General features: G+C 39.7%; 1 protein-coding gene across 1 annotated transcript in view; it reads left to right on the forward strand.

Moving 5' to 3' along the window:
• LOC114644562 (uncharacterized) overlaps nt 1-25760 on the forward strand; it is a 337895-nt gene that overhangs the window by 102318 nt on the left and 209817 nt on the right. Inside the window, exons 11-15 of the mRNA XM_051934772.1 lie at nt 1641-1715; nt 8972-9046; nt 13417-13491; nt 14975-15049; nt 23918-23992. Coding sequence (XP_051790732.1) covers nt 1641-1715; nt 8972-9046; nt 13417-13491; nt 14975-15049; nt 23918-23992 — 375 coding nt within the window. The remainder of the gene's footprint in view (nt 1-1640; nt 1716-8971; nt 9047-13416; nt 13492-14974; nt 15050-23917; nt 23993-25760) is intronic.

Raw genomic sequence — 25760 nt, forward strand, 5'->3', positions numbered from 1 at the left:
AACATGCTTCTTTAAATTTGAAGGTGAATTCCTGAAAGCAGAGATTTCTTTAGGTGTTGGCAGGCACTGAAGGCAGTGCATTGTATCTGACTCCCGTTTGCATTTTACAGATCTGAATGAAGTGTTTAAATATGATTGTGAGAGAAATACAGTACATATTCAATTTCCTTGTCTCAGCAGTGAGCAGGAAGTAGCGTGGGAACGGCCTACCAAGCCATGCAAGGGACGCTACAGTGCTTTTATTTGGAATGATATACAGCCTTCTATTGACTGCATCTGAGCAATGCTGAACTATGTATAACTTAAGTTGACAGCCCATCTGATAGATTTCTTAAATGAATTTATATTAGTTTGGTCTGCGTAATGAGTAACGAGTACTAACTGTAGCTGAGTAGAAGTGTGCTAATTCAACCTAAAAATATAGTGGGGTAAAAAGTAAATAAACTTAAATAAAGTAACAAATATCTGTATTTCATTATTTTACACCTCTGCCAGTAACTTAATTAAAACAGGTGAACATTTATACCCATTTATCCATACTGTATAAAACATTAACATGTGTAGCATCTCTCTACTGCTTACTCATGTGTGTTTTGCTCAGGTTTTTGCAAGTGACAAACTTTTCGTATGTTAATATACTTACATGCTTCTCAACATGTTATTTTCACACCATACAGTATATATAACCCAGTTATAGTTATGGATTTATTTGAATTTGTTCCTGGTAAAAGCTGATTGTGTGAAGGCTAGGGGGTGTCACAGAGCCCCACACACAAGCACATCAACACAGCCTTGGGTTCAAACAAAGGGAGATATTATTCAAAATACTTTGTGTAAAGCCAATAAACCAGTTGTTTTCTCCTCTTTCTCTTCATCTCTCTCTCACCACTGTACTGCCCTCCTCCAGTCGACTGTTTCCTTCCTTCCTTCCTCCCAGCTCACCTGGCAGTGCAGTCCCTTTTATTGAGGATCCGGCAGTACTTCTTGTGCCAGGGCTTTTCCCATTGGAAACACTTCCAGGTCATACAGAAGTCCTGAATAACAGGGAGTGCATCTCCCTCTTGTGGCGCCCAGGGACATCAGTACAGCTGTGCTTCCAGACTAGAATTCCCAGCATTCCGTGCTGGTTTCTTATCAAGTACCAATATGCAGGGCCCCTGATATCTAGCATCCTGGAGGAACAAACATCCCCCAGAGACAGTCCTCCCCTGTCCTTCCCTTTTGGCTGGGATGTCCGTCCATCCACCCGGGGAACCTTTTTCGGGTAAGGTATCTTTTTTATTTCTCGACTGAGATGTTTGTCTGTCCACTTGGGGTCTCCCATCCACGTAAGGAACCTTCTCCTCTCCTGGTCAGAATGCCCGTCCATCTCATGTGGCACTTACAATTGATAATTCAATTCATAACAGAAAGGTAACCTCATTTTAGAATATGGTGTTTCCTAATAGCCCAGAAGGAAAAAATATGTTCATTTTCTGTTTTGAACATCAGCTGTCTTTGTGTTTTCTGATGTCTCTAGAATGCACTACTGAACTGATCTAAATGCACATATTAAAAGGAAGGCACCTTGTTTTCATTTCTTATTCTGCAAAATTACATTTTATAATGTTCTTCATCTAACCTTCTCCATTTCCACACAGCACAATTTAAGGGATGAAGTCTTTGAAGTCACTGAAGAACTAAACAAGCTGAATAGCATTCAGATTTCAGAACAAGTAAGTGTTCTTTATTATTAAAGGCACATTAAGTAAGAAATGCTTTAGAAGTATTGTCATTGCATGAATTATCTGCTGTGTAAAAATACAAAGAAAAATAGGTGGCATACCATGTTTAATGTCCTAAATAAAAAATGAAATTCAGATATAAATAATGACAACTTTTGTCATTCTCGATGCTCCTGAGTTGCCAAAATAATCCTGTAGTATTGGAGCTTGTGGTGTAGCGGGTCCACAGCTCATGTCAGAAAGGCCACTTTTTAAATTATATAATCGCCGCACTCGTGGCTTAGCAAGGGGGCGTGGTGTGTGTGGCAGAGCGGTCCCTGTGGAGTTCGTGATGCGGGTGGTTCTCACTTAAGTGCACAGGTGAGGAGTCGTCCGCATCCGTAATTGTTCCCGGGAGCTGCTAATTGCCACATCTGATCCACGTCCTCATGATAAATAGAAGCGCGAGGTGGCTAGCAGGGGAAGAGGAAAATGAAGAAAAAGAGAAGGAAAGACAAACGGAGGTTGCAGGAGAAGACAGCAGGAAGCAGGGAGAGGACAGCTGGTGCGAGAGAGCGAGCGACCGAGCGCAGGATCGCAGGCAGCTGGAAAGTGAGCCCTAGCGGGGTGTTTGGCCGACACCTAGGGCAGTTGGTAGTTGTCGCTCTCGCTGAGCATTATGAGGAGTGGGAGTGACAGGAAGAAGGATGGTTCACCGCAGAACACAGCGGGAATCGGTAGGCTTGGGAGGTGGATTCCCCAGTGTCAGCGTCCTAGCCGTTGGGGGAAGCCAAGTCTTGGTCTGGAGAGTGCTGAACCGAAGCCAGGGATCGGGAAGCCTCCAGATCAGAAGGTAGAATGAAGGTCAGCTGCAGGTAGGGTGGGTCCCCTGGTGCATAGCTTGGACGGGAGAAGCAGGGGAGTCACCAGTAGAAAGGCACTGGGCTAATTTTAAAAGGACAGCTTCCAGCCATTGTTTTAACCTCATTTTTAAAGGATTTATTTATTGTTGTTTTTTAACCTCCACTTTTCAATTATTTTAATGGATTATTTATTTAATGAAGACGTTTGATGCACTACACTTATTTAGTTGGATACTACTTTGTTTTTGATTGCTGGTTTTTAAATAAAAGTACTTGGCACTTTTATGCACCATCCCCTTGCTTCATTGTTGTGCCTCACTGCCTAGCTCATCAGTGACATTACAGACAGTACCGGGTTCAAGAGCTCCCAGAAGCAAGATGGAAGCGTGGAGAAGAACCTGCATCGTCACAGAGCTCTGTACTCTTCTGAAGTAATTTCAACAAAAATTGCAACTTCTCCTACTAATTTTCCAACATTCCAGAGAAATCAGAAACCATGTTAATAATGGTGCATCACTGTTTTTCTGCCAAATGCCCACCTCCACCCCAGAGACAACCCGAACCATTTCCCCTGAGACATTCCCCAGGCTCATGGTATGACATGGCCCCCCATCTACCACACCTGCTAAAGAGAATAAGCAGCCCTGGCTAAGAGGTTGTGAACATTTTAAAGGGCATCTGCCTTAGCTCAAAGTAAACTTTTCCAAAGAACTAACTTAAAGTGATATATACCTGAAGGTCAACACAATAGGCAGTATTTCAGCTTCATGATGGCCCATTTGATGGCACTTGCTTCTTGTTCAATGGTGGACTTGACCATGGGCTGTTACTCTCTTTGATAACACTCAGTTCTAATATATTTTTATTTACGGATCGACTTTAGCACATTTAGCCTCTGGTATCTGGTAGGGGGTGCTCACTCAAAATTATGCCAAGTTCAGTGACTATATAGTTTCTAAAAATCGAGCTCTATGGACAGCACTCAAGGAGTCACCAAAGTTAAGTGTGTCTGAGTTGGTAAAAAGGTCTAGGGTATAACCCTGGCTGGAGTTGTTTCGACTCTTTCCTTCCTCGGCTTAAGGATGTTTACGTGATAAACTCTCTTAGGGGTTCTTTGTTTGGGTTGTCTAATTATGTGATCCACCAAACTCTTGCATGCTGTTACCTCATACCATCCAGTGCGCTAGAATTTTAGAGTCGGTGGTGGGCACCAAGACCATAACACATGGTCCCTAGCTGGAATTTGTGAATGTTAGCTCTTAGATCATATAGCCACGCCTGCGTTTGTGGAAGAATTTTCACAAAATGTTGACATAACAGTGCTACGTACTTTAATACATTGGTGGACTGAAAATTCTTGTTCCACCTACACCTTCTTAACCAGACCCAATATTTCCCTCAGCTGTCTCCCATGCAGACGTTTCAACAGAGAAAAGCCAGTAGAGTTTTGTAGCACTTGACTGTATGCAAAAACGGCAAATGGAAACATCCTATTCCAATCTTGCCTATTCTCTCTCACCATTTTCTTCAACTTTTATTTTAGCACTTAATTAAAGCACTCTACTAAGCCATCCATTTGAGAATGATAAACAGATATTTTCAGATGTTTAATACAAAGCAGCTTTGTAATTTCTTCAAATGGGCTGGAATTAAAGGCTGTCCCTTGATTCATAAGGATTTCTTTAGGGATGCTCACATGAGGAAACACCTCAGTCAACTCCATAGCAATTTTTTTGAATTACTCACTCTATATGGGATTACCTCTGTATATAGACAACACCAAAATATATTTGTCTCCACAGGCGGAGATTTTGAGTGGATCGATTTGATAGAGTAGATCAGAGAGAATCAGAAACAGAATCACTTATACTTGCGAGTACTTAATGCACAGAACTTTATGATGGTAGCTTTGGATCAGTTTATTGTATAACACAACATCACATATAAATAACATATATAACTTAAACAGCTAGTGAAATTGTAAAGGAAATGTGCAAGTGAAACTGTGTGTATATAGTTTGTATACACACACACATACACACACGCGCGCACACACATACACCTTCATACTGTATATGAAAGAACACAAATAAGCAAGGAATACAGACTAATATATTCATTTGCAATGGCTATGGGTCTGATAAAGAAACTGTTTAGGTGTCTGTTAATATCTATATATATAAAATTCACTAAGCCGCCGACAAGTAGCCACCCATGGAAAGCACCCTGGAAGGGGCGTGGATTCACTAAGCCGCTGACAAGTAAGCCTCCCATGGCGCACGCAGGAAGGAGCCACACCCACCAACTCTAAGACCATTGGATACGGCGACAACTCGCAGAGCCACGCCCACCAACTCAGACGCGATGACTTGGAAAATATGGCGTCATTTATGTTCGTCTGGGCTAGAGGCCACATGCATCTCTGAGCCACGTTGACTGTTCATAGAGGCATGTTTCTCGTGGATGTGAATGGCTGTATGCAGCGTGTAAAACATTTTGCAAGGGGTATCCCATGGGATCCTTAAAACAATCCTTTAAAACTGAGGTTAAAACACAATGAAGGAAGCAGTCTTTAAAAACCAATAAGCCCTGTGTCTCTTTTTCATTAGCGTCTCACCTGCTTCACCGATGCAGGCCCTGCAACATGTATATTGAGTCTAGAAAACATGATCAGCAACTCTTTGATAGGCTGCAACAAAATGATGAAAGAATGAGCGCATTTTTTTCACACAAGCTGGGTGGGTGGGTGTTAGTTAGTTAATTAGTGACAAATTAAACGTGTGTGCATTGTACTTACTGAAAGCAGTGTTACGGATTTTGCAAATGTTCATTTTTTTCCCTCTGCTTAAAAAACATTACAAAAACGGCGTGATTATGCGGCGTATACTACACCGCGGGTTGGTATGCAGCATGTAAAACAGTTTGTTTGTCACAGATAATTTGCCTTTTACTTTTACACGAAGACAATTTCCTGTTAGATTTGCCTTTGCGATGACAATTAATAAGGCACAGGGCCAAACTTTCAAAAAGATATGACGCACGCACCACCAACGGAAACTGTTTTACACGCCATGGTCTTAGAGTTAGTGGGCGGGTCTCTGTGAGTTGCTCTTGCGAGCGGGCACATGACCAGGCAGTGTGTATGCTTTGAGAACGAGGGTGGACGCGGCAGGACCATGTAAGAAGGGGCATGTTTGTCGCGGAACTGAATCGCTGAATGAGCGTGCGACGGCGGTCCTCCAATTGTAAGTCACGGACAATTGTATGTTTCCCTCTCAAAACACTTAGAAGGAAGCAATCTTTAAAAACCAATAAGCCCTGTGCCTGTGTTTCATTAGCGTCTCACTTGCTTCACCGATGCAGGCCCAGTAACAGTCGAGACACTCTCTCAGCAGCTGACCTTCTACACAAGCTGTGTGTGTGTGTGTGTGGGTGGGTGTTAGTTAGTTAATTAGTTACTCGAAGGATTTCAAGATTTAATATGCACAAGCGGTTACACTGCAAAATCAGCCCAAACCAGAAAAGATGGCTGGCAAAAAGTGGCCGACAAATTAAATGCGTGTGCATTGTACTTACTGAAAGCAGCGTTACAGATTTTGCAAATGTTCATTTTTTTCCCTCCTTTTAGACAACTGTGTCTTTCCGGAAGTGTTCAGCCATCAATATATTAATTTTGCGGCGTTTGCCTGCAGGACCACGTGCAGCGAGTGAGCGAGAGAGAGAACGAGAGCGTGTGACACATACACACACATACAGGCGCGTGCGAGAGAGAGAGAGCGCGCTGGACACATAAGAATAATAATACTTTGTTACATTGATATAGCGGTGTTCTCAGTATTCAGAGCGCTATCCAAACAGGGAGGAACCGGGAAGCAAACCCACAATCTTCTAGAGACTCCTTACCGCAAAGCAGCCACACTACTACAGCGCCACAAGGCACTTAAAGAATGCACCGGGCTCGAATTTGTTTTCACTTCTGTAGATAGCATTGTTGCAATGTTACTTTTCTTGGTAGCTTATTACATTATGGATGTTTCACATGTTCATTTTTTCCCCTGTGTTTAAAAGACATTAAAAAAGCTTTTCTCAAATGTGATTACAAGTACTGACAACTGTGTCGTTCAGGAAGTGGTCACCCATCAATACATAATTATGCGGCGTATGCTACGCCGCGGGTTGGCTAGTTTGATTTAATTGACCTAAAGCGTTTACAGAGGGGAGTTTTTGGAACAAATGATGGTCAGTTGTGGTGCTGCACATAAGGGGTATGTGGTAGTGCATTTTTTTTTAAATAACACCAATGCACTCAGGCTCTCTGGGTATAGGTGTGTGCAGCAGTAAAGCCAAAGTGCTTGATGAGAGGATTGGCTAAATCATATTTAAATGATCAATTCACTCCCATGCTTCACAGTTGGAGAGGTGTTCTTTTCATGAAATTCTGTACCCTTTGTCTAATTTCTGCCGGTGTCTCTGAACAGTAGAACAGTGCGCCACCACTCCAGAGTCTGCTAAATCTTCTTGAAGTTTTTTGCAGTCAATCGCGGGTTTTGATTTGCCTTTCCAGCAGTCCTATTGACAATTCTCTCTGAAAGTTTTCTTGGTCTTAAGACCCCAACTTGACCTCCACCATTCCTCTTAACTGTCATTTCTTAATTACATTAAAAACTGAGGAAATGGCTACCAGAAAATCCTTTGCTATCTTGTTGTAGCCTTCTCCTGCTTTGTGAGCATCCATTATTTTGCAGGTGGACACTTTGTTATAAACCGCATATATCTGAGGTCTAGTGTTCTCTTTGCTATTGATGTGCGTGGTGTCATCATGCCACGATCAAAAGAGCTCTCTAATGCCCCCTTAAAGCTAAATGTGGATTCCTAGTCTGAGTCTGGCAAGGGGCTTTAAAAAATCATAAAATTAATTGTAATCAATCATTCCACTGTAAGGAAAATCATCTACAAGCGTGGTAGATTTTAAATAACTGCTAGTTTCTCCAGGACTGGCCAGTTTAGCGATTTCATACCAACAGCTGACTGTTTGATACTAAAAGAAGTCTCCAATAACCCCAAAATGTCACAGTGCGCTCTGCAGATAACTCTTGGAATAGTCTTGTCAAAGTGCATGCATCTACAATCAAAAAGAGATTGCATACATTTGACCGGCATGTGAGTTGTTCCAGGAAAAGGACTTTGCTATCTTAAAAGAACCTAAAAACAAGACTCCAGTTTGCCTTTATACATCTAACAATGTGCTCAGGACAAATGAATCACAGCTAGATCTGTTTGGCCACAGTGGCAGTAGACATGTTTGGCACAAACTGAAGGCAGCATTTCAGGAAAAGAACCTCAAACCAACTGTGAAGGAGGGGACTGGAAATGTTGTACCTTGTGGTCCTTTAGCTGTCTCAGGACCCGGACAGCTTGCATTCTTTGAGTTAACTATGATTTCTTCATCATATCAAAATGTGCTTGACGAGAGTGTGAGGCCATCTGTCATAAAGGTGAAGTTGAGCCAGAAATGGACCTTTCATGTAATATTCTGAAAAACACTACAAAATCTACCAAGGAATTGCTCAAAAGAAAAAATGCTGGGTTATGGACTTGTCTGGTCAAAGCTATTGAAATGTTGTGGGGAATTTGAAAGAGGGGTACATGAAAGAAAACTAACAAACATCTCGCAGCTGAATGAATATTACAAGGAACAATAGACATACATTTCACTGAGTCAATGTCATAGACTGTTTAGAAGATATGCAAAACATCCATCCATCCATTATCCAACCCACTATATCCTAACTACAGGGTCACGGGGGTCTGCTGGAGCCAATCCCAGCAAACACAGGGCACAAGGCAGGAAACAAACTCTCGGTATGGTGAGCGCACACACACCCACACAATTTAGAATTGCCAATCCACCTAACCTGCATGTCTTTGGGCTGTGGGAGGAAACCGGAGCACCCGGAGGAAACCCACACAGACAGAGAGAAAATGCAAACTCCACGCAGGGAGGACCAAAGAAGCGAACCCGGGTCTAGTAACTGCGAAGCAGCAGTGCTACCCACTGTGCCACCATGCCGCCGTTATGCAAAACATCTACATGAATTCATTTCCAGTAAAGGAGGCAAAGGCAGACTTATTTTTCCACAGCACACCATTCAATCTATTTAGATCTTTGTTAAAAAAATTATTGACAAGGCAGTTTTTCCATGTGTTTTTATTCAAGTATATCACATTTATCTGCAGGCAGAGTTTGCATGAAGATCTATTGCTTGAGTCAACAATTTCCATAGGGTGCACATACTTTTTCACATCACTGTAAATGCATAACTTAATAGAAAGATGGTTTGTTTTTGCTTTATACTGACAAATGTTTGTAAAATTTTTCATCTGGCCTTTTCCATTACCACACAGATCAATGTAAGATACGAAGTTAATGCAATAAGGGCCAAACTGTACATTCTGAGTGACGTTCTGATGTCCGAAAGGGTAAGTATTCTGTATTAATAAAGACAAAATAAGAAAGAAGTGCTTTAGAAGTGTCCTCTTTACATGACTAATCTGCTGACATGTATATATGTGTATTTCATGCTCATTTCTCACAAAACATTGGTCTTCCTTTCCTTTACTAGTGCTAATTATTTGTTTATATGTATGTTTGTTTAATCCCATTATCAGCAAAAAGGATCTTCATTAAACTGGTGAACATTTACATCCATCCTCCGTGTATCAAAACATTACACAGTTGGCAACCTTGTTTTATTAATTTAAAGGGTTTTTCATGAGCTGATCCAAGTGTCAGACTTCCTATATATAAATGTATATTGTTTAATCTTATATATCTCCATAAATACATGAACATCATAATAACTCTGTATACAGTTTGACCTTTTTGATTGCTTACATAGTGAGAGTGCACTGCTGATTCAATAATTTCTTCATTACAAAAAACTAAAGGAAAGTTATAGATTCATAGGAAGGAGATTTGTTTTTGCTTTTTACATATAATCTAAAAAATAACTTATCTTTTTTGAGTCCCAACATGTCTGTTCCCACATAGGAAAAATTATTATTGAGCAGTATGAGAGATGGAGCCTCTTGAATAATCAAGGAATTTTACATGTTGAATGATATTCTGATTGTAAACGTCTTGTTAACTGATTAGTAACGTTACTGTTTTTTGTAGTATCCATCTATCCTTTGGCGATTCATTTTCAAAATGCATCAGAGATAAAGCGGATTATCAGATGACTCGAACAGAAAATTTCACTATATGCAGATGATATGATACTTTATATATCAGACTCACGTATATCATTGCTGTTAGTCCTTAATGCATTAGCAAAATGTCAAAGGACATCTGGACACAAAATTAATTTGAATAAAAGTGTACTTTCTCCACCAAACTCTCTAGCACACCATACTAGACTGGACATCTATTTGTTTATTCTATCAAAACATTTTTTAAGATATCTGGATATGAACATCATAACAAAATACAAATATCTTTTTCAGTACAATTTTGATTACAGCATGGAAAAAATTTAAACAAGATGTTAACTTATAAACGGTCTACCCTCCCTCCCATTTTAGCTGGGAGAATCAATACTTACAAGATGAACATCTTTCCTAAGCTTCTATTTCTATTTCAGAGCATCCCTGCATACATCAACAAATCTTTCATTTAGAAACCAGGCTCAATGATCACCTGTTTCATTTGGAATTTGAAATGTCCATGGCACTACCTATCTTTAAATTTTATTTATTTTACTACTAGGTGGCAAATATACACAGAATAAAGACCAGGAAATTGGTACAAAATAATGAATTTATTCCAGCCTGTGGAGCAATGAAAATCAAATCTTTCTGTTCTTCTTTCACCATTACACCAATAGTGCAGTCATCCACCAATCACTCAGAATATGGAACCAATGCAGGACGCATTTCAAGACACAGAAGCTTTTATCTGTTGCTTCTCTAAATGATAATCACCTTTTTCCACCCTCTCAGACCTCTACACAGCATTTAATCTTTGGAAAACTCTTAAGATTAAGACACTTAGATAACTGTATACAGATAATCTTTTTGCATTTTATGAACAATTACACTTCCCTTCGCTAACCTTATGGTACACTGGGATAAGGACGTTTCAGTTAACATCTCAGAAAGAAGTGGAAGTAACCGTACATAGAATAGCCTTCAGCTCTATATGCACCACGCACTCAATAATTCAACGTAAACTCTTCCATCAGTTTCACTAACTTCTTTCAAAGTTGTCTGAAATGTGTCCAGGACAAGATCCAAGTTACGAGCTTTGCCATCTAGTGCCAGCATCACATGGCCACTTGTTTTTGGAAGGCTCCAAATTAACATCTCTCTCTTATAAAACAAATCTTGGGTCAAGACGTGATATTCTGGGAGATACGTTAATGTCCCCTGAGACAAGCTAGCTAAGCAAGTGAAAAATAACCTGATTTCCAGAAGACAAAAAGTTAAAGAGATTTCTTTAGTATTTTAAACAAGATTATATTTATATTTCCATCATTTACAGTTTCAATATAACAACAAAGAAAACAGGGCATGAAGCACAAATGTGGGTAACGCTGCCTGATGAGTTCTTAGTAGCACCCTTTGGCAAGTATCACAGGTTGTAAATGCTTTCTCTATCCAGCTAAGAGTCTTTCAGGTCTTATTTAGGGGATTTTCACCAATTCTTTTTGCAAAAGGCTTTTTGTTCTTTAAGATTGTTGGGCCGTCTTGTATGTCCTGCTCTTTTGAAGTCTATTTACAGATTTTTGATGTTTAGGTCAGGAGAGTGTGAAGGCCATGGCATAACCTTCCACTTGTGCTTCTTGAGATAGTCCATTGAGGATTTTGAGGTGTTTTTAGTTTATTATCCTATTGTAGAAGCCAGCCACTTTTATCTTTAGCATTTTCAAAGACAGTTTGAGGTTTTCCTTCAGAATTTTCTGGTGTTCAGTTGAATATATTTTTCCTTCTACCACTGAAATGTTCCCAGTACCACTGGCTGTAACACAAGTCAAAGGCATGATCAATTCACTCCCATGCTTCACAGTTGGAGAGGTGTTCTTTTCATGAAATTCTGTACCCTTTGTCTAATTTCTGCCGGTGTCTCTGCACAGTAGAACAGTGCACCACCACTCCAGAGTCTGCCAAATCTTCTTGAAGTTTTTTGCAGTCAAACGCGGGTTTTGATTTGCCTTTCCAGCAGTCCTATTGACAATTCTCTCTGAAACTTTTCTTGGTCTTTAGACCCCAACTTGACCTCCACCATTCCTCTTAACTGTCATTTCTTAATTACATTAAAAATTGAGGAAATGGCTACCAGAAAATCCTTTGCTATCTTGTTGTAGCCTTCTCCTGCTTTGTGAGCATCAATTATTTTGCAGGGGGACCCTTTGATTTAAACCGCAAATATCTGAGGTCTAGTGTTCTCTTTGCTATTGATGTTTGTGGTGTCACTGTGCGCTCTGCAGGTAACTCTTGGATTAGTCTTGTCAAAGTGCATGCATCTACAATCAAAAAGAGATTGCATACATTTGACCGGCATGTGAGGTATTCCAGGAAAAGGCCTTTGCTATCTTAAAAGAACCTTAGAGCAAGACTCCAGTTTGCCTTTATACATCTAGGCAAATACCAGGCTTTCTGTTATAATGTGCTCAGGACAAATGAATCACAGCTAGAGCTGTTTGGCCACAGTGACAGTAGACATGTTTTTTCACAAACTGAAGGCAGCATTTCAGGAAAAGAACCTCAAACCAACTGTGAAGTATGGGGCTAGAATGCTGTGCCTTGTGGTCCTTTTGCTGTCTGAGGACCCGGGCAGCTTGCATTCTTTGAGTTAACTATGATTTCTTCATCATATCAAAATGGGCATAAGGAGACTGTGAGGCCATCTGTCATAAAGGTGAAGATGAACCAGAAATGGACCTTTCATGTAATATTCTGAAAAACACTACAAAATCTACCAAGGATTTGCTCAAAAGAAAAAATGGTGGATTATGGACTGGTCTGGTCAAAGCCATTGAAATGTTGTGGAGAATTTGAAAGAGGGGTACATGAAAGAAAACTAACAAACATCTCGCTGCTGAATGAATTTTGCATGGAAGGTTGCACATACATTTGACTGAGTCAGTGTCATAGACTGTTGGGAAGAATATGCAAAACATCCATCCATCCATTATCCAACCCGCTATTTCCTAACTACAGGGTCACGGGGTCTGCTGGAGCCAATCCCGGCCAACACAAGGCACAAGGCAGGAAACAAACCCTCAGTATGTCGAGCGAACACACACCCACACACCAACACACACTAGGGACAATTTAGAATCGCCAATCCACCTAACCTGTATGTCTTTAGGCTGTGGGAGGAAACCCATGCAGACACGGGGAGAACATGCAAACTCCGCACAGAGAAGACCCGGGAAGCGAACCCAGATCTCCTAACTGCGAGGCAGCAGTGCTACCCACTGCGCCACCATGCCGCCGTTATGCAAAACATCTACATGAATTCATTTCCAGTAAAGGGGGCAAAAGTAGACTTACTTTTCCCCAGAAAACCATTCAATTTATTTAGATCTTTGTTAAATAAATTATTGAAAAGGCATTTTTTCCATGTGTTTTTATTCAAGTATATCACATTTATCTGCAGGCAGAGTTTGCATGAATATCTACTGTTTACTCAAATATTTAAAAAGAGTCAACCATTTCCATAGGGTGCACATACTTTTTCACATTACTGTAAATGCATACATTAATAGAAAGATGGTTTGTTTTTGCTTCATATACTGACAAATGCTTGTAAAATTTTTCATCTGACCTTTTCCATTACCACACAGATCAATGTAAGATACGAATTTAATGCAGTAAATGCCAATCTGGACAATCTGAGTGACTTTCTGATTTCCAAAAGGGTAAGTATTCTGTATTAATAAAGACAAAATAAGAAAGAAGTGCTTTAGAAGTGTCCTCTTTACATGACTAATCTGCTGACATGTATATATGTGTATTTCATGCTCATTTCTTACAAAACATTGGTCTGCCTTTCCTTTTCTAGTGCTAATTATTTGTTTATATGTATGTTTGTTTAATCCCATTATCAGCAAAAAGGATCTTCATTAAACTGGTGAACATTTACATCCATCCTCCGTGTACCAAAACATTACATAGTTGGCAACCTTGTTTTGTTAATTTAAAGGGTTTTTCATGAGCTGATCCAAGTGTCAGACTTCCTATATATAAATGTATATTGTTTAATCTTATATATCTCCATAAATACATGAACACCATAATAACTCTGTATACAGTTTGACCTTTTTGATTGCTTACACAGCAAGAGTGTACTGCTGATTCAAAAATTTCTTCATTGCAAAAAACCAAAGGAAAGTTATAGATTCATAGGAAGGAGGTTTGTTTTTGCGTTTTACATATAAACTAAAAAATAACTTATCTTTGTTGAGTCTCAACATGTCTGTTCCCACATAGGAAAAATTATTATTGAGAAATATGAGAGATGGAGCGTCTGGAATAATCAAGGAATTTTACATGTTGAATGACATTCTGATTGTATTTGTATCATTAAAGACATCTTAACCACAAAAGAAAAGCTTTATATTAAATGAAATAACGGCCCAAACTTTTTTTTTTCTGTTACCCAGATAGTCACACGTCCTGTTAACTGATTAGTAACATCACTGTTTTTTACAGTATCCATTGGCTATTTATTTTCCAACCCGCTGAATCCAAACACAGGGTCACGGGGGTCTGCTGGAGCCAATCCCAGCCAACACAGGGTGCAAGGCAGGAAGCAAACCCTCGGCAGGGCGAGCGCACACACACACACACACACTAGGGCAATTTAAGATCGCCAATGCACCTAACCTGCATGTCTTTGGACTGCGGGAGGAAACCGGAGCACCCGGAGAAAATTCACGCAGACACGGGGAGAAAATGCAAACTCCACACAGGGAATACCCACGAAGTGAACCCGGGTCTCCTAACTGTGAGGCAGCAGTACTAACCACTGCGCCACCATGCCGCTGTTATGCAAAACATTTCCATGAACTAATTTCCAGAAAAAGGGGGCAAAGGTAGACTTATTTTTCCCCAGCACACCGTTCAATTTATTTAGATCTTTGTTAAATAAATTTTTGAAAAGGCCATTTTTCCATGTGTTTTTATTCAAGTATATCACATTTATCTGCAGGCAGAGTTTGCATGAAGATCTATTGTTTGCAAACTCAAAAATTTTGAAAGAGTCAACAATTTCCATAGGGTGCACATACTTTTTCACATCACTGTAAATGCATAACTTAATAGAAAGATGGTTTGTTTTTGCTTCATATACTGACAAATGCTTGTAAAATTTTTCATCTGACCTTTTCCATTACCACACAGATCAATGTAAGACACGAAGTTAATGCAATAAGGGCCAAACTGTACATTCTGAGTGAATTTCTGATTTCCAAAAGGGTAAGTATTCTGTATTAATAAAGACAAAATAAGAAAGAAGTGCTTTAGAAGTGTCCTCTTTACATGACTAATCTGCTGACATTTATATTCGCGTATTTCATGCTCATTTCTCACAAAACATTGGTCTTCCTTTCCTTTTCTAGTGCTAATTATTTGTTTATATGTATGTTTGTTTAATCCCATTATCAGCAAAAAGGATCTTCATTAAACTGGTGAACATTTACATCCATCCTCCATGTATCAAAACATTACACAGTTTGCAACCTTGTTTTGTTAATTTAAAGGGTTTTGTATGAGCTGATCCAAGTGTCAAACTTCCTATATATAAATGTATATTGTTTAATCTTATATATCTCCATAAATACATGAACACCATAATAACTCTGTATACAGTTTGACCTTTTTGATTGCTTACATAGTAAGAGTGTACTGCTGATTCAATAATGCCTACATTGCAATAAACCAAAGGAAAGTTATAGATTCATAGGAAGGAGGTTTGTTTTTGCTTTTTACATATAAACTAAAAAATAACTTATCTTTTTTTAGTCTGAACATGTCTGTTCCCAAATAGAAATATTTGTTATTGAGCAATATGAGAGATGGAGCCTCAGGAATAATCAAGGAATTTTACATGCTGAATGACATTCTGATTGTATTTGTATCATTAAAGACATCTTAACCACGAAAGAAATGCTTTGTATTAAATGAAATAATGGCCCTAACTTTTTTTTTCTGTTACCCAGATAGTCACACGTCCTGTTAACTGATTAGTAACGTCATTGTTTTCTGCAGTATCCATTTATCCTTTGGCGATTCATTTTCAAAATGCATCAGAGATAAAGCGGATTATCAGATGACTCGAACTGAAAATTTCACTATATGCAGATGATATGGTACTTTATATATCAGACCTACGAATATCATTGCCGTTAGTCCTTAATGCATTAGCAAAATGTCAAAGGACATCTGGACACAAAATTAATTTGAATAACAGTGTACTTTTTCCACCAAACTCTCTAGCACACCATACTAGACTGGAAATCGTTTTGTTTATTCTGTCAAAACGTTTTTTAAGATATCTGGGGCCTCATGTATAAACGGTGCGTACGCACAGAAATGTTGCGTACGAACGTTTCCACGCTCAAATCGCGATGTATAAAACCTAAACTTGGCGTAAAGCCACGCACATTTCCACAGTATCTCATACCTTGGCGTACGCAATTTCTCCGCTCGGTTTTGCAGACTGGCGGCACCCAGCGTCAAAGCAGTGCTACTGTTCCTGTGTGGTTACACTTTCTTAGATCCACATCCACGGTGGCGGCTGTATCAAATACACTGAAATTAACCGCATATCGTTCATAAATTTAATGCATCTGATTGTAATTAACCTGTAACAATATAATGGTCCACAGAATGGTGAAACTACTGTTCCTGTGTGCTCATCCTTTCTTTCTTAGCTCCACATTCCAGACGCGGCTTTATAAATACACTGAAATTAACTGCATATTGTTTATTAGTATAATGCATCTGATTGTAATTAACCTGTAGCAATATAATGGTCCAGGGAATAGCCATGGTATTCCAAATACCATAACTGCTTTAGCGTTGTTACGCTCACTGCATCTTGTTCTTCTTTTTGCTGCTCCCGTTAAGGGTTGCCACTGCGGATCATCTTTTTCCATATTACTCTCACTGCACCACTCGGAGTATTTATATCACTGTATCTGATTGTGAATCACAGCAGCAGCTGATTGGAAAGAGAATTATCGGTGTACAGTTTCAAGTACACACTACCTCAACCATGGCAAAAAGCGTCAAAGCCTTTCCTGTACGGACCTCGCGTTTCAGAAACAGTTTCATCCCAAGAACTATAAACGCACTCAATCAGTCCATCAAGTGCTCCTTGTAGAACTGTTTGGACTTATAAGTACAATCACCTCACTGTAAACTTACACTACAGTTATAATATTGCACAACCTGCACTACTTTATAAAGCGCGTATGATGACAATATCATTTTTAAGATGAAATGTAGCAAAATATGTTGCTTATAGTATACAGATAAAACTTTAACTTCATTTAAATAATCTGTTAATAATTAAACATGTGAGGACACGGTGCCGCAGCGCTAGCTAGTTCAGGGATTGTTCCTGCCTTGCACTGTATTCTTGTTGGTGCTGACGCGACACTGGAAGGATAGACGAATAGAATAATTAAACATGTACTACAAAGATATTTCAATGTTCCTTAAAAGTTTTGAAGAATCGGCGTTCTAAGCTTACAAATGGCTTAACGTCTATTACAGAGCTGATTGTGTGGCGATTGGAGAAAGAAAAGTATGGACAGGAATTGGAGGTTAGTACATTTGAAAGAGACAGTACTTCTGTAATAAATTACTTCATCGAAGGTCGCACATGGCGCAGCAAGCCTCTTGCGTGAGCTATGAACAATCACTGCGCCACCGTGTTCCCATGTTTAATAACATGCTTTCATTCCTATCATCATGAAAATGATATCACGTATACATCTCAGTATTTTAATTATTCAGAGAGCTGTAATATCTCAAATGTAATGCATTCTGTGTCCTGTCAGAGAAAGAGAAAGAACGGAAGCACGTAGTGATTCACACACATAGAGCACATAGAAGATCAAACACAGAACAAAGCATTTAACGTGCTACTTGAGAAACTAGTAAAATAAACGATTTTAAGATGAAGTTCATGATGTTCTACTTTAATGGCAAAATAAACTACGTGATTAAAGTGGAAATTTCGAGATTAAAGTTGACATTTCGTGCTTTTTTCCCACTGTGTGCCTATTTTTTTTTTTGTACCCTAATAAGCTTTCATATGACACTCAGACGGTGGGCTACGACTTGCCTTTTCACAGCGACTTTGATATGTGATTTCTTTTTTATTTCAGGCACTGTGCGACTTTGTGAATGTGATCTTTCGAGTTTTTCCGACACTCTGTCACTCGATCAACTTTCTTTTGTTGATTATATTACTGTTTAAACCAAAAAATAGTATGTTTTTCATTTGCCTCCACTTGGTTTTCGCTGAAATTCTTATATTTTCCCCTGTGCTTTTCCCATTGTCTTTTCACAGAAGGCTATTTATTGATTTGCATATTCAAAGAGGCGTAATTCTGGGAGGAGTTGGGGCGGGACAGAAGGCGCGTGCACGTGCGTTACTTTTCACGCTGATCTGGATTTATGTAGTGGAAGAACATGAAAGTATGCGTGCGCACAGATTCCTGCATCTGGATTTTTCTGTGTGTACGCACAATCCCGCTTTTGTGCTTACGCCATGTTATAGTGTGAGTTCTACGCATGGCGTTATACATGAGGCCCCTGGATATGAACATCATAACAAATACAAAGATCTTTTTCAGGACAATTTTGATTACAGCATGGAAAAAAATTAAACAAGATGTTAACTTATAAACGGTCTACCCTCCATCCCATTTTAGCTGGGAGAATCAATACTTACAAGATGAACATCTTTCCTAAGCTTCTATTTCTATTTCAGAGCATCCCTGCATACGTCAACAACTCTTTCATTAAGAAACCAGGCTCAATGATCACCTGTTTCATCTGAAATTTGAGCTGTCCATGCATTTTAAACATAATTGTACAAATACCTATGACAGAAAGTGACATGTCACTACCTATATTTAAATTTTATTTATATTACTACTGGGTGGCAAATATACACAGAATAAAGACCAGGAAATTGGTACAAAATAATGAATTTATACCAGCCTGTGGAGCAATGAAAATCAAATCTTTCTGTTCTTCTTTCACCATTATACCAATAGTGCAGTCATCCACCAATCACTCAGAATATGGAACCAATGCAGGACGCATTTCAAGACACCGAAGCTTTTATCTGTTGCTTCTCTAAATGATAATCACCTTTTTCCATTCTCTCAGACCTCTACACAGCATTTAATCTTTGGAAAACTCTTAAAATTAAGACACTTAGAGAACTGTATACTGATAATCTTTTGCATTTTATGAACAATTACACTTCCCTTCGCTAACCTTATGGTACACTGGGATAAGGACTTTTCAGTTAACATCTCAGAAAGGAGTGGAAGTAACCATACATAGAATAGCCTTTAGCTCTATATGCACCACGCACTCAATAATTCAAGGTAAACTCTTCCATCAGTTTCACTAACTTCTTTCAAAAATGTCTGAAATGTGTCCAGGACAAGATCCAAGTTACGAGCTTTGCGATCTAGTGCCAGCATCACATGGCCACTTGTTTTTGGAAGGCTCCAAATTAACATCTCTCTCTTATAAAACAAATCTTGGGTCAAGACGTGATATTCTGGGAGATACGTTAATGTCCCCTGAGACAAGCTAGCTAAGCAAGTGAAAAATAACCTGATTTACAAAAGACAAAAAGTTAAAGAGATTTCTTTAGTATTTTAAACAAGATTATATTTATATTTCCATCATTTACAGTTTCAATATAACAACAAAGAAAACAGGCAGCATTTCAGGAAAAGAACCTCAAACCAACTGTGAAGTATGGGGCTAGAAATGCTGTGCCTTGTGGTCCATTTGCTGTCTCAGGACCCGGGCAGCTTGCATTCTTTGAGTTAACTATGATTTCTTCATCATATCAAAATGTGCTTGAGGAGAGTGTGAGGCCATCTGTCATAAAGGTGAAGTTGAGCCAGAAATGGACCTTTCATGTAATATTCTGAAAAACATTACAAAATCTACCAAGGAATTGCTCAAAAGAAAAAATGCTGGGTTATGGTCTTGTCTGGTCAAAGCTATTGAAATGTTGTGGAGAATTTGAAAATGCGCTACATGAAAGAAAACTAACAAACATCTCGCAGCTAAATGAATTTTGCATGGAAGGGTAGATAGATAGATAGATAGATAGATAGATAGATAGATAGATAGATAGATAGATAGATAGATAGATAGATAGATAGATAGATAGATAGATAGATAGATAGATACTTTATTAATCCCAATGGGAAAATCACATTCTTCAGCAGCAGCATACTGATACAATAAATAATATTAAATTAAAGAATGATAATAATACAGGTGAAAAAAAACAGACAATAACTATGTATAATGTTAAATATTAACGTTTACCCCCCCGGTGGAATTAAAGAGTCGCATAGTTTGGGGGAGGAACGATCTCCTCAATCTGTCTGTGGAGCAGGACAGTGACAGCAGTCTGTCGCTGAAGCTGCTCTTCTGTCTGGAGATGATACTATTAAGTGAATGCAGTGGATTCTCCATAATTGATAGGAGCCTTCTGAGCGCCCTTCGCTCTGCAACAGATGTTAAACTGTCCAGCTCCATGCCAACAATAGAGCCTGCCTTCCTCACCAGTTTGTCCAGGCGTGAGGCGTCTTTCCTCTTAATGCTGCCTCCCCAGCACACCACTGCGTAGAAGAGGGCGCTCGCCACAACTGTTTGATAGAACATCTGCAGCATCTTATTGCAGATGTTGAAGGAAGCCAGCCTTCTAAGGAAGTATAACCGGCTTTGTCCTTTCTTGCACAGCGCATCAGTATTGGCAGTCCAGTCTAATTTATCATCCAGCTGCACTCCCAGATATTTATAGGTCTGCACCATCTGCACACAGTCACCTTTGATGATCACTGGGTCTATGAGGGGTCTGGGCCTCCTAAAATCCACCACCAGCTCCTTGGTTTTGCTGGTGTTCAGGTGTAGGTGGTTTGAGTCGGACCATTTAACAAAGTCATTGATTAGGTCCCTATACTCCTCCTCCAGCCCATTCCTGATACAGCCCACGATAGCAGTGTCATCAGCGAACTTTTGCACATGGCAGGACTCCGAGTTGTATTGGAAGTCCGATGTATATAGGCTGAACAGGACCGGAGAAAGTACAGTCCCTTGTGGCGCTCCTGTGTTGCTGACCACAATGTCAGACGTGCAGTTCCCAAGACGCACATACTGAGGTCTGTCTTTAAGATAGTCCACGATCCATGCCACTAGGTATGAATCTAATCCCATCTCTGTCAGCTTGTCCCTAAGGAGCAGAGGTTGGATTGTGTTGAAGGCGCTAGAGAAGTCTAGAAACATAATTCTTACAGCACCACTGCCTCTGTCCAAGTGAGAGAGGGATCGGTGTAGCATATAGATGATGGCATCTTCCGCTCCCACCTTCTCCTGATATGCAAACTGCAGAGGGTCAAGGGCGTGTTGAACCTGTGGCCTAAGGTGGTGAAGCAGCAGCCTCTCCATGGTCTTCATCACATGTGATGTCAGAGCAACAGGCCGAAAGTCATTCAGCTCACTAGGACGTGATACCTTTGGGACTGGGGTGATACAAGATGTTTTCCAAAGCCTCGGGACTCTCCCCTGTTCCAGGCTCAGGTTGAAGATGCGCTGTAGAGGACCCCCCAGCTCCGATGCACAGACCTTCAGCAGTCGTGGCGATACTCCATCTGGACCCGCTGCTTTGCTGGCACGAAGTCTCCTCAGCTCTCTGCTCACTTGCGCTGTTGTTATTATGGGTGGGGATGTTTTTTCCTATGCTGGTATCAGCAGAAGGATGTGTGGAGGGTGCAGTACTCCGAGGTGAGAGTGAGAGTGGGTTAGGGTGGTCAAACCTGTTAAAAAAGTTGTTCATTTGGTTTGCTCTCTTCACGTCTCTCTCAATGGTGGTACCCCCGCTTCGAGCTGCAGCCAGTGATGATCTTCATCCCATCCCACACTTCCTTCATGCTGTTATTCTGCAACTTCTGCTCCAGCTTTCTCCTGTACTGCTCCTTCGCCGCCCTGAGTTGGACTCGGAGTTCCTTCTGCACGCGCTTGAGCTCATGCTGATCACCGTCTTTAAAAGCCCTTTTCTTCTGATTCAAAAGGCCCTTGATGTTACTTGTAATCCATGGCTTGTTGTTAGCATAGCAGCGTACTGTTCTTACAGGAACTACAATGTCCATACAGAAGTTGATGTAGTCAGTAGTGCAGTCAACAACTTCTTCAATGTTCTCATTATGAGATCCCTGCAGGATATCCCAGTCTGTAGTTCCAAAAAGTTCTCTCAGAGTATTCTCAGCCTCCGGGGTCCACTTCCTGAATGATCGTGTGGTTACAGGTAGGACTCTAACTTTTGGTTTATAGTGAGGCTGAAGCTGAACCAGGTTATGATCTCCTTTCCCAAGCGCAGGCAGCGGGGTGGCGCTGTATGCGTCTTTAACGTTTGCATACAGTAAATCAATAGTCTTATTTCCCCGGGTGTTACAGTCCACATACTGGGAGAAGGCAGGTAAAGTTTTGTCCAGCGTCACATGGTTAAAGTCTCCAGCGATTAGCACAAGCGCCTCAGGGTGCTGCGTTTGTAACTTAGCAACAGCGGAATGGATGATGTCACTCGCTGACTCCACGAAGAATGTATACAATAACAACAATGACATGTCCAAACTCTCTGGGCAAATAGTAGGGACGTAAACTTACGGCCAACAGTTCGATATCCCTGCAGCAAGTGGAGATTTTGACGTTAACATGTCCAGAGTGACACCACCGTGTATTAACATAGAGAGCGAGTCCTCCTCCTTTGTGCTTACCACAGGTACTTGCGTCTCTGTCCGCTCTAACTGTGCTAAACCCGGGTAGCTCCACGTTGGCATCTGGGATGGTGTTATTTAGCCACGTTTCGCAGAAACACAACAAACTGCATTCTCTGTAGGTCCTTACATTTTTCACCAGCGCAGCTAGTTCGTCGATCTTATTTGAGATTGAGTTTACATTCCCCAGAATCACAGAAGGCACCGAAGGCTTGAAACGCCACTTTCTCGCAAGCCGCTTCTTTTTTAGCTTAGTGCCGGCTCTGCTGCCACGATACCGCCTTCTTACCTCGTCGGGTAAATATGGAACCACACCGGCACTGGCATTTCTTCTCAGCGCCCGAAGTTGAGTACTTGAATAGGCGAGTCTTGGCGTGTTAAAATCCATGCCCACGTTGTAAAAGTAAGTGTGTCCAGGGAAGGAATCCACATAAAATAAAGTGGTAGGAGTGATCAATAAATAAAAATAGAAAAATAAAAGTAGAAAAGTACACATACATATACAGTCATACACGGAGCTGCTGAAAAGGCTGCCACTCACGGCGGCGCCGGATGCATCCACATTTCATTTCACATTTCACTGATTCAATGTCATAGACTGTTTGGAAGATATGCAAAACATCCATCCATCCATTATCCAACCCGCTATATCCTAACTACAGGGTCATGGGGGTTTGCTGGAGCCAATCCCAGCCAACACAGGGTGCAAGGCAGGAAACAAACCCTCAGTATGGCGAGCGAACACACACCCACACACCAAGCACAATTTAGAATCGCCAATGCACCTAACCTGCATGTCTCTGGACTGTGGGAGGAAACCGGAGCACCCGGAGGAAACCCACACAGACACGGAGAGAACATGCAAACTCCACACAGGGAGGACCCGGGAAGCGAACCCGGGTCTCCTAACTGTGAAGCAGCAGTGCTACCAACTACGCCACCGTTATGCAAAACATCTACATGAATTCATTACCAGTTAAGGGGGTAAAGGTAGACTTATTTTTCCCCAGCACACCATTCAATCTATTTAGATCTTTGTTAGAAAAATTATTGAAAAGGCAATTTTTCCATGTGTTCTTATTCAAGTATATCACATTTATCTGCAGGCAGAGTTTGCATGAAGATCTACTGTTTGCCAACTCAAATATTTTGAAACAGTCAACCATTTCCATAGGGTGCACATACTTTTTCACATCACTGTAAATGCATAACTTAATAGAAAGATAGTTTGTTTTTGCTTCATATACTGACAAATGCTTCTAAAATTTTTCATCTGACCTTTTCCATTACCACACAGATCAATGTAAGACACGAATTTAATGCAATAAAAGCCAATCTGGATAATCTGAGTGACTTTCTGATTTCCAAAAGGGTAAGTATTCTGTATTAATAAAGACAAAATAAGAAAGAAGTGCTTTAGAAGTGTCCTCTTTACATGACTAATCTGCTGACATGTATATATGTGTATTTCATGCTCATTTCTCACAAAACATTGGTCTTCCTTTCCTTTTCTAGTGCTAATTATTTGTTTATATGTATGTTTGTTTAATCCCATTATCAGCAAAAAGGATCTTCATTAAACTGGTGAACATTTACATCCATCCTTCATGTATCAAAACATTACATAGTTGGCAACCTTGTTTTCTTAATTTAAAGGGTTTTGTATTAGCTGATCCAAGTGTCAGACTTCATTTATATAAATGTATATTGTTTAATCTTATATATCTCCATAAATACATGAACACCATAATAACTCTGTATACAGTTTGACCTTTTCGATTGCTTACATAGTAAGAGTGTACTGCTGATTCAATAATGCCTACATTGCAATAAACCAAAGGAAAGTTATATATTCGTAGGAAGGAGGTTTGTTTTTGCTTTTTACATATAAACTAAAAAATAACTTATCTTTTTTGATTCTCAACATGTTTGTTCCCACATAGGAAAAAATATTATTGAGCAATATGAGAGATGGAGCCTCTGGAATAATAAAGGAATTTTACATGTTGAATGATATTCTGATTGTATTTGTATCATTAAAGACATCTTAACCACAAAAGAAAAACTTTATATTAAATGAAATAACGGCCCTAACTTTTTTTTTCTGTTACCCAGATAGTCACGCGTCCTGTTAACTGATTAGTAACGTTACTGTTTTTAGCAGTATCCATCTATCCTTTGGCAATTCATTTTCAAAATGCATCAGAAATAAAGCGGATTATTAGATGATTTGAACAGAAAATTTCACTATATGCAGATGATATGGTACTTTATATATCAGACTCACGAATATCATTGCTATTAGTCCTTAATGCATTAGCAAAATGTCAAAGGACATCTGGACACAAAATTAATTTGAATAAAAGTGTACTTTCTCCACCAAACTCTCTAGCACACCATACTAGACTGGACATCTATTTGTTTATTCTATCAAAACGTTTTTTAAGATATCTGGATATGAACATCATAACAAAATACAAAGATATTTTTTAATACAATTTTGTTTACAGCATGGAAGAAAATCAAACAAGATGTTAACTTATAAACGGTCTACCCTCCATCCCATTTTAGCTGGGAGAATCAATACTTACAAGATGAACATCTTTCCTAAGCTTCTATTTCTATTTCAGAGCATCCCTGCATACATCAAGAAATCTTTCATTAAGAAACCCGGCTCAATGATCACCTGTTTCATTTGGAATTTGAGATGTCCATGCATTTTAAACATAATTGTACAATTACCTAAGACAGAAAGTGACATGGCACTACCTATCTTTAAATTTTATTTATAGTACTACTGGGTGGCAAATATACACAGAATAAAGACCAGGAAATTGGTTCAAAATAATGAATTTATACCAGCCTGTGGAGCAATGAAAATCAAATCTTTCTGTTCTTCTTTCACCATTACACCAATAGTGCAGTCATCCACCAATCACTCAGAATATGGAACCAATGCAGGACGCATTTCAAGACACAGAAGCTTTTATCTGTTGCTTCTCTAAATGATAATCACCTTTTTCCACCCTCTCAGACCTCTACACAGCATTTAATATTTGGAAAACTCTTAAGATTAAGACACTTAGATAACTGTATACAGATAATCTTTTTGCATTTTATGAACAATTACACTTCCCTTC

This window comes from Erpetoichthys calabaricus, chromosome 12 (assembly GCF_900747795.2).
Source record: "Erpetoichthys calabaricus chromosome 12, fErpCal1.3, whole genome shotgun sequence".
Taxonomy (NCBI): Eukaryota; Metazoa; Chordata; class Cladistia; order Polypteriformes; family Polypteridae; genus Erpetoichthys; species Erpetoichthys calabaricus.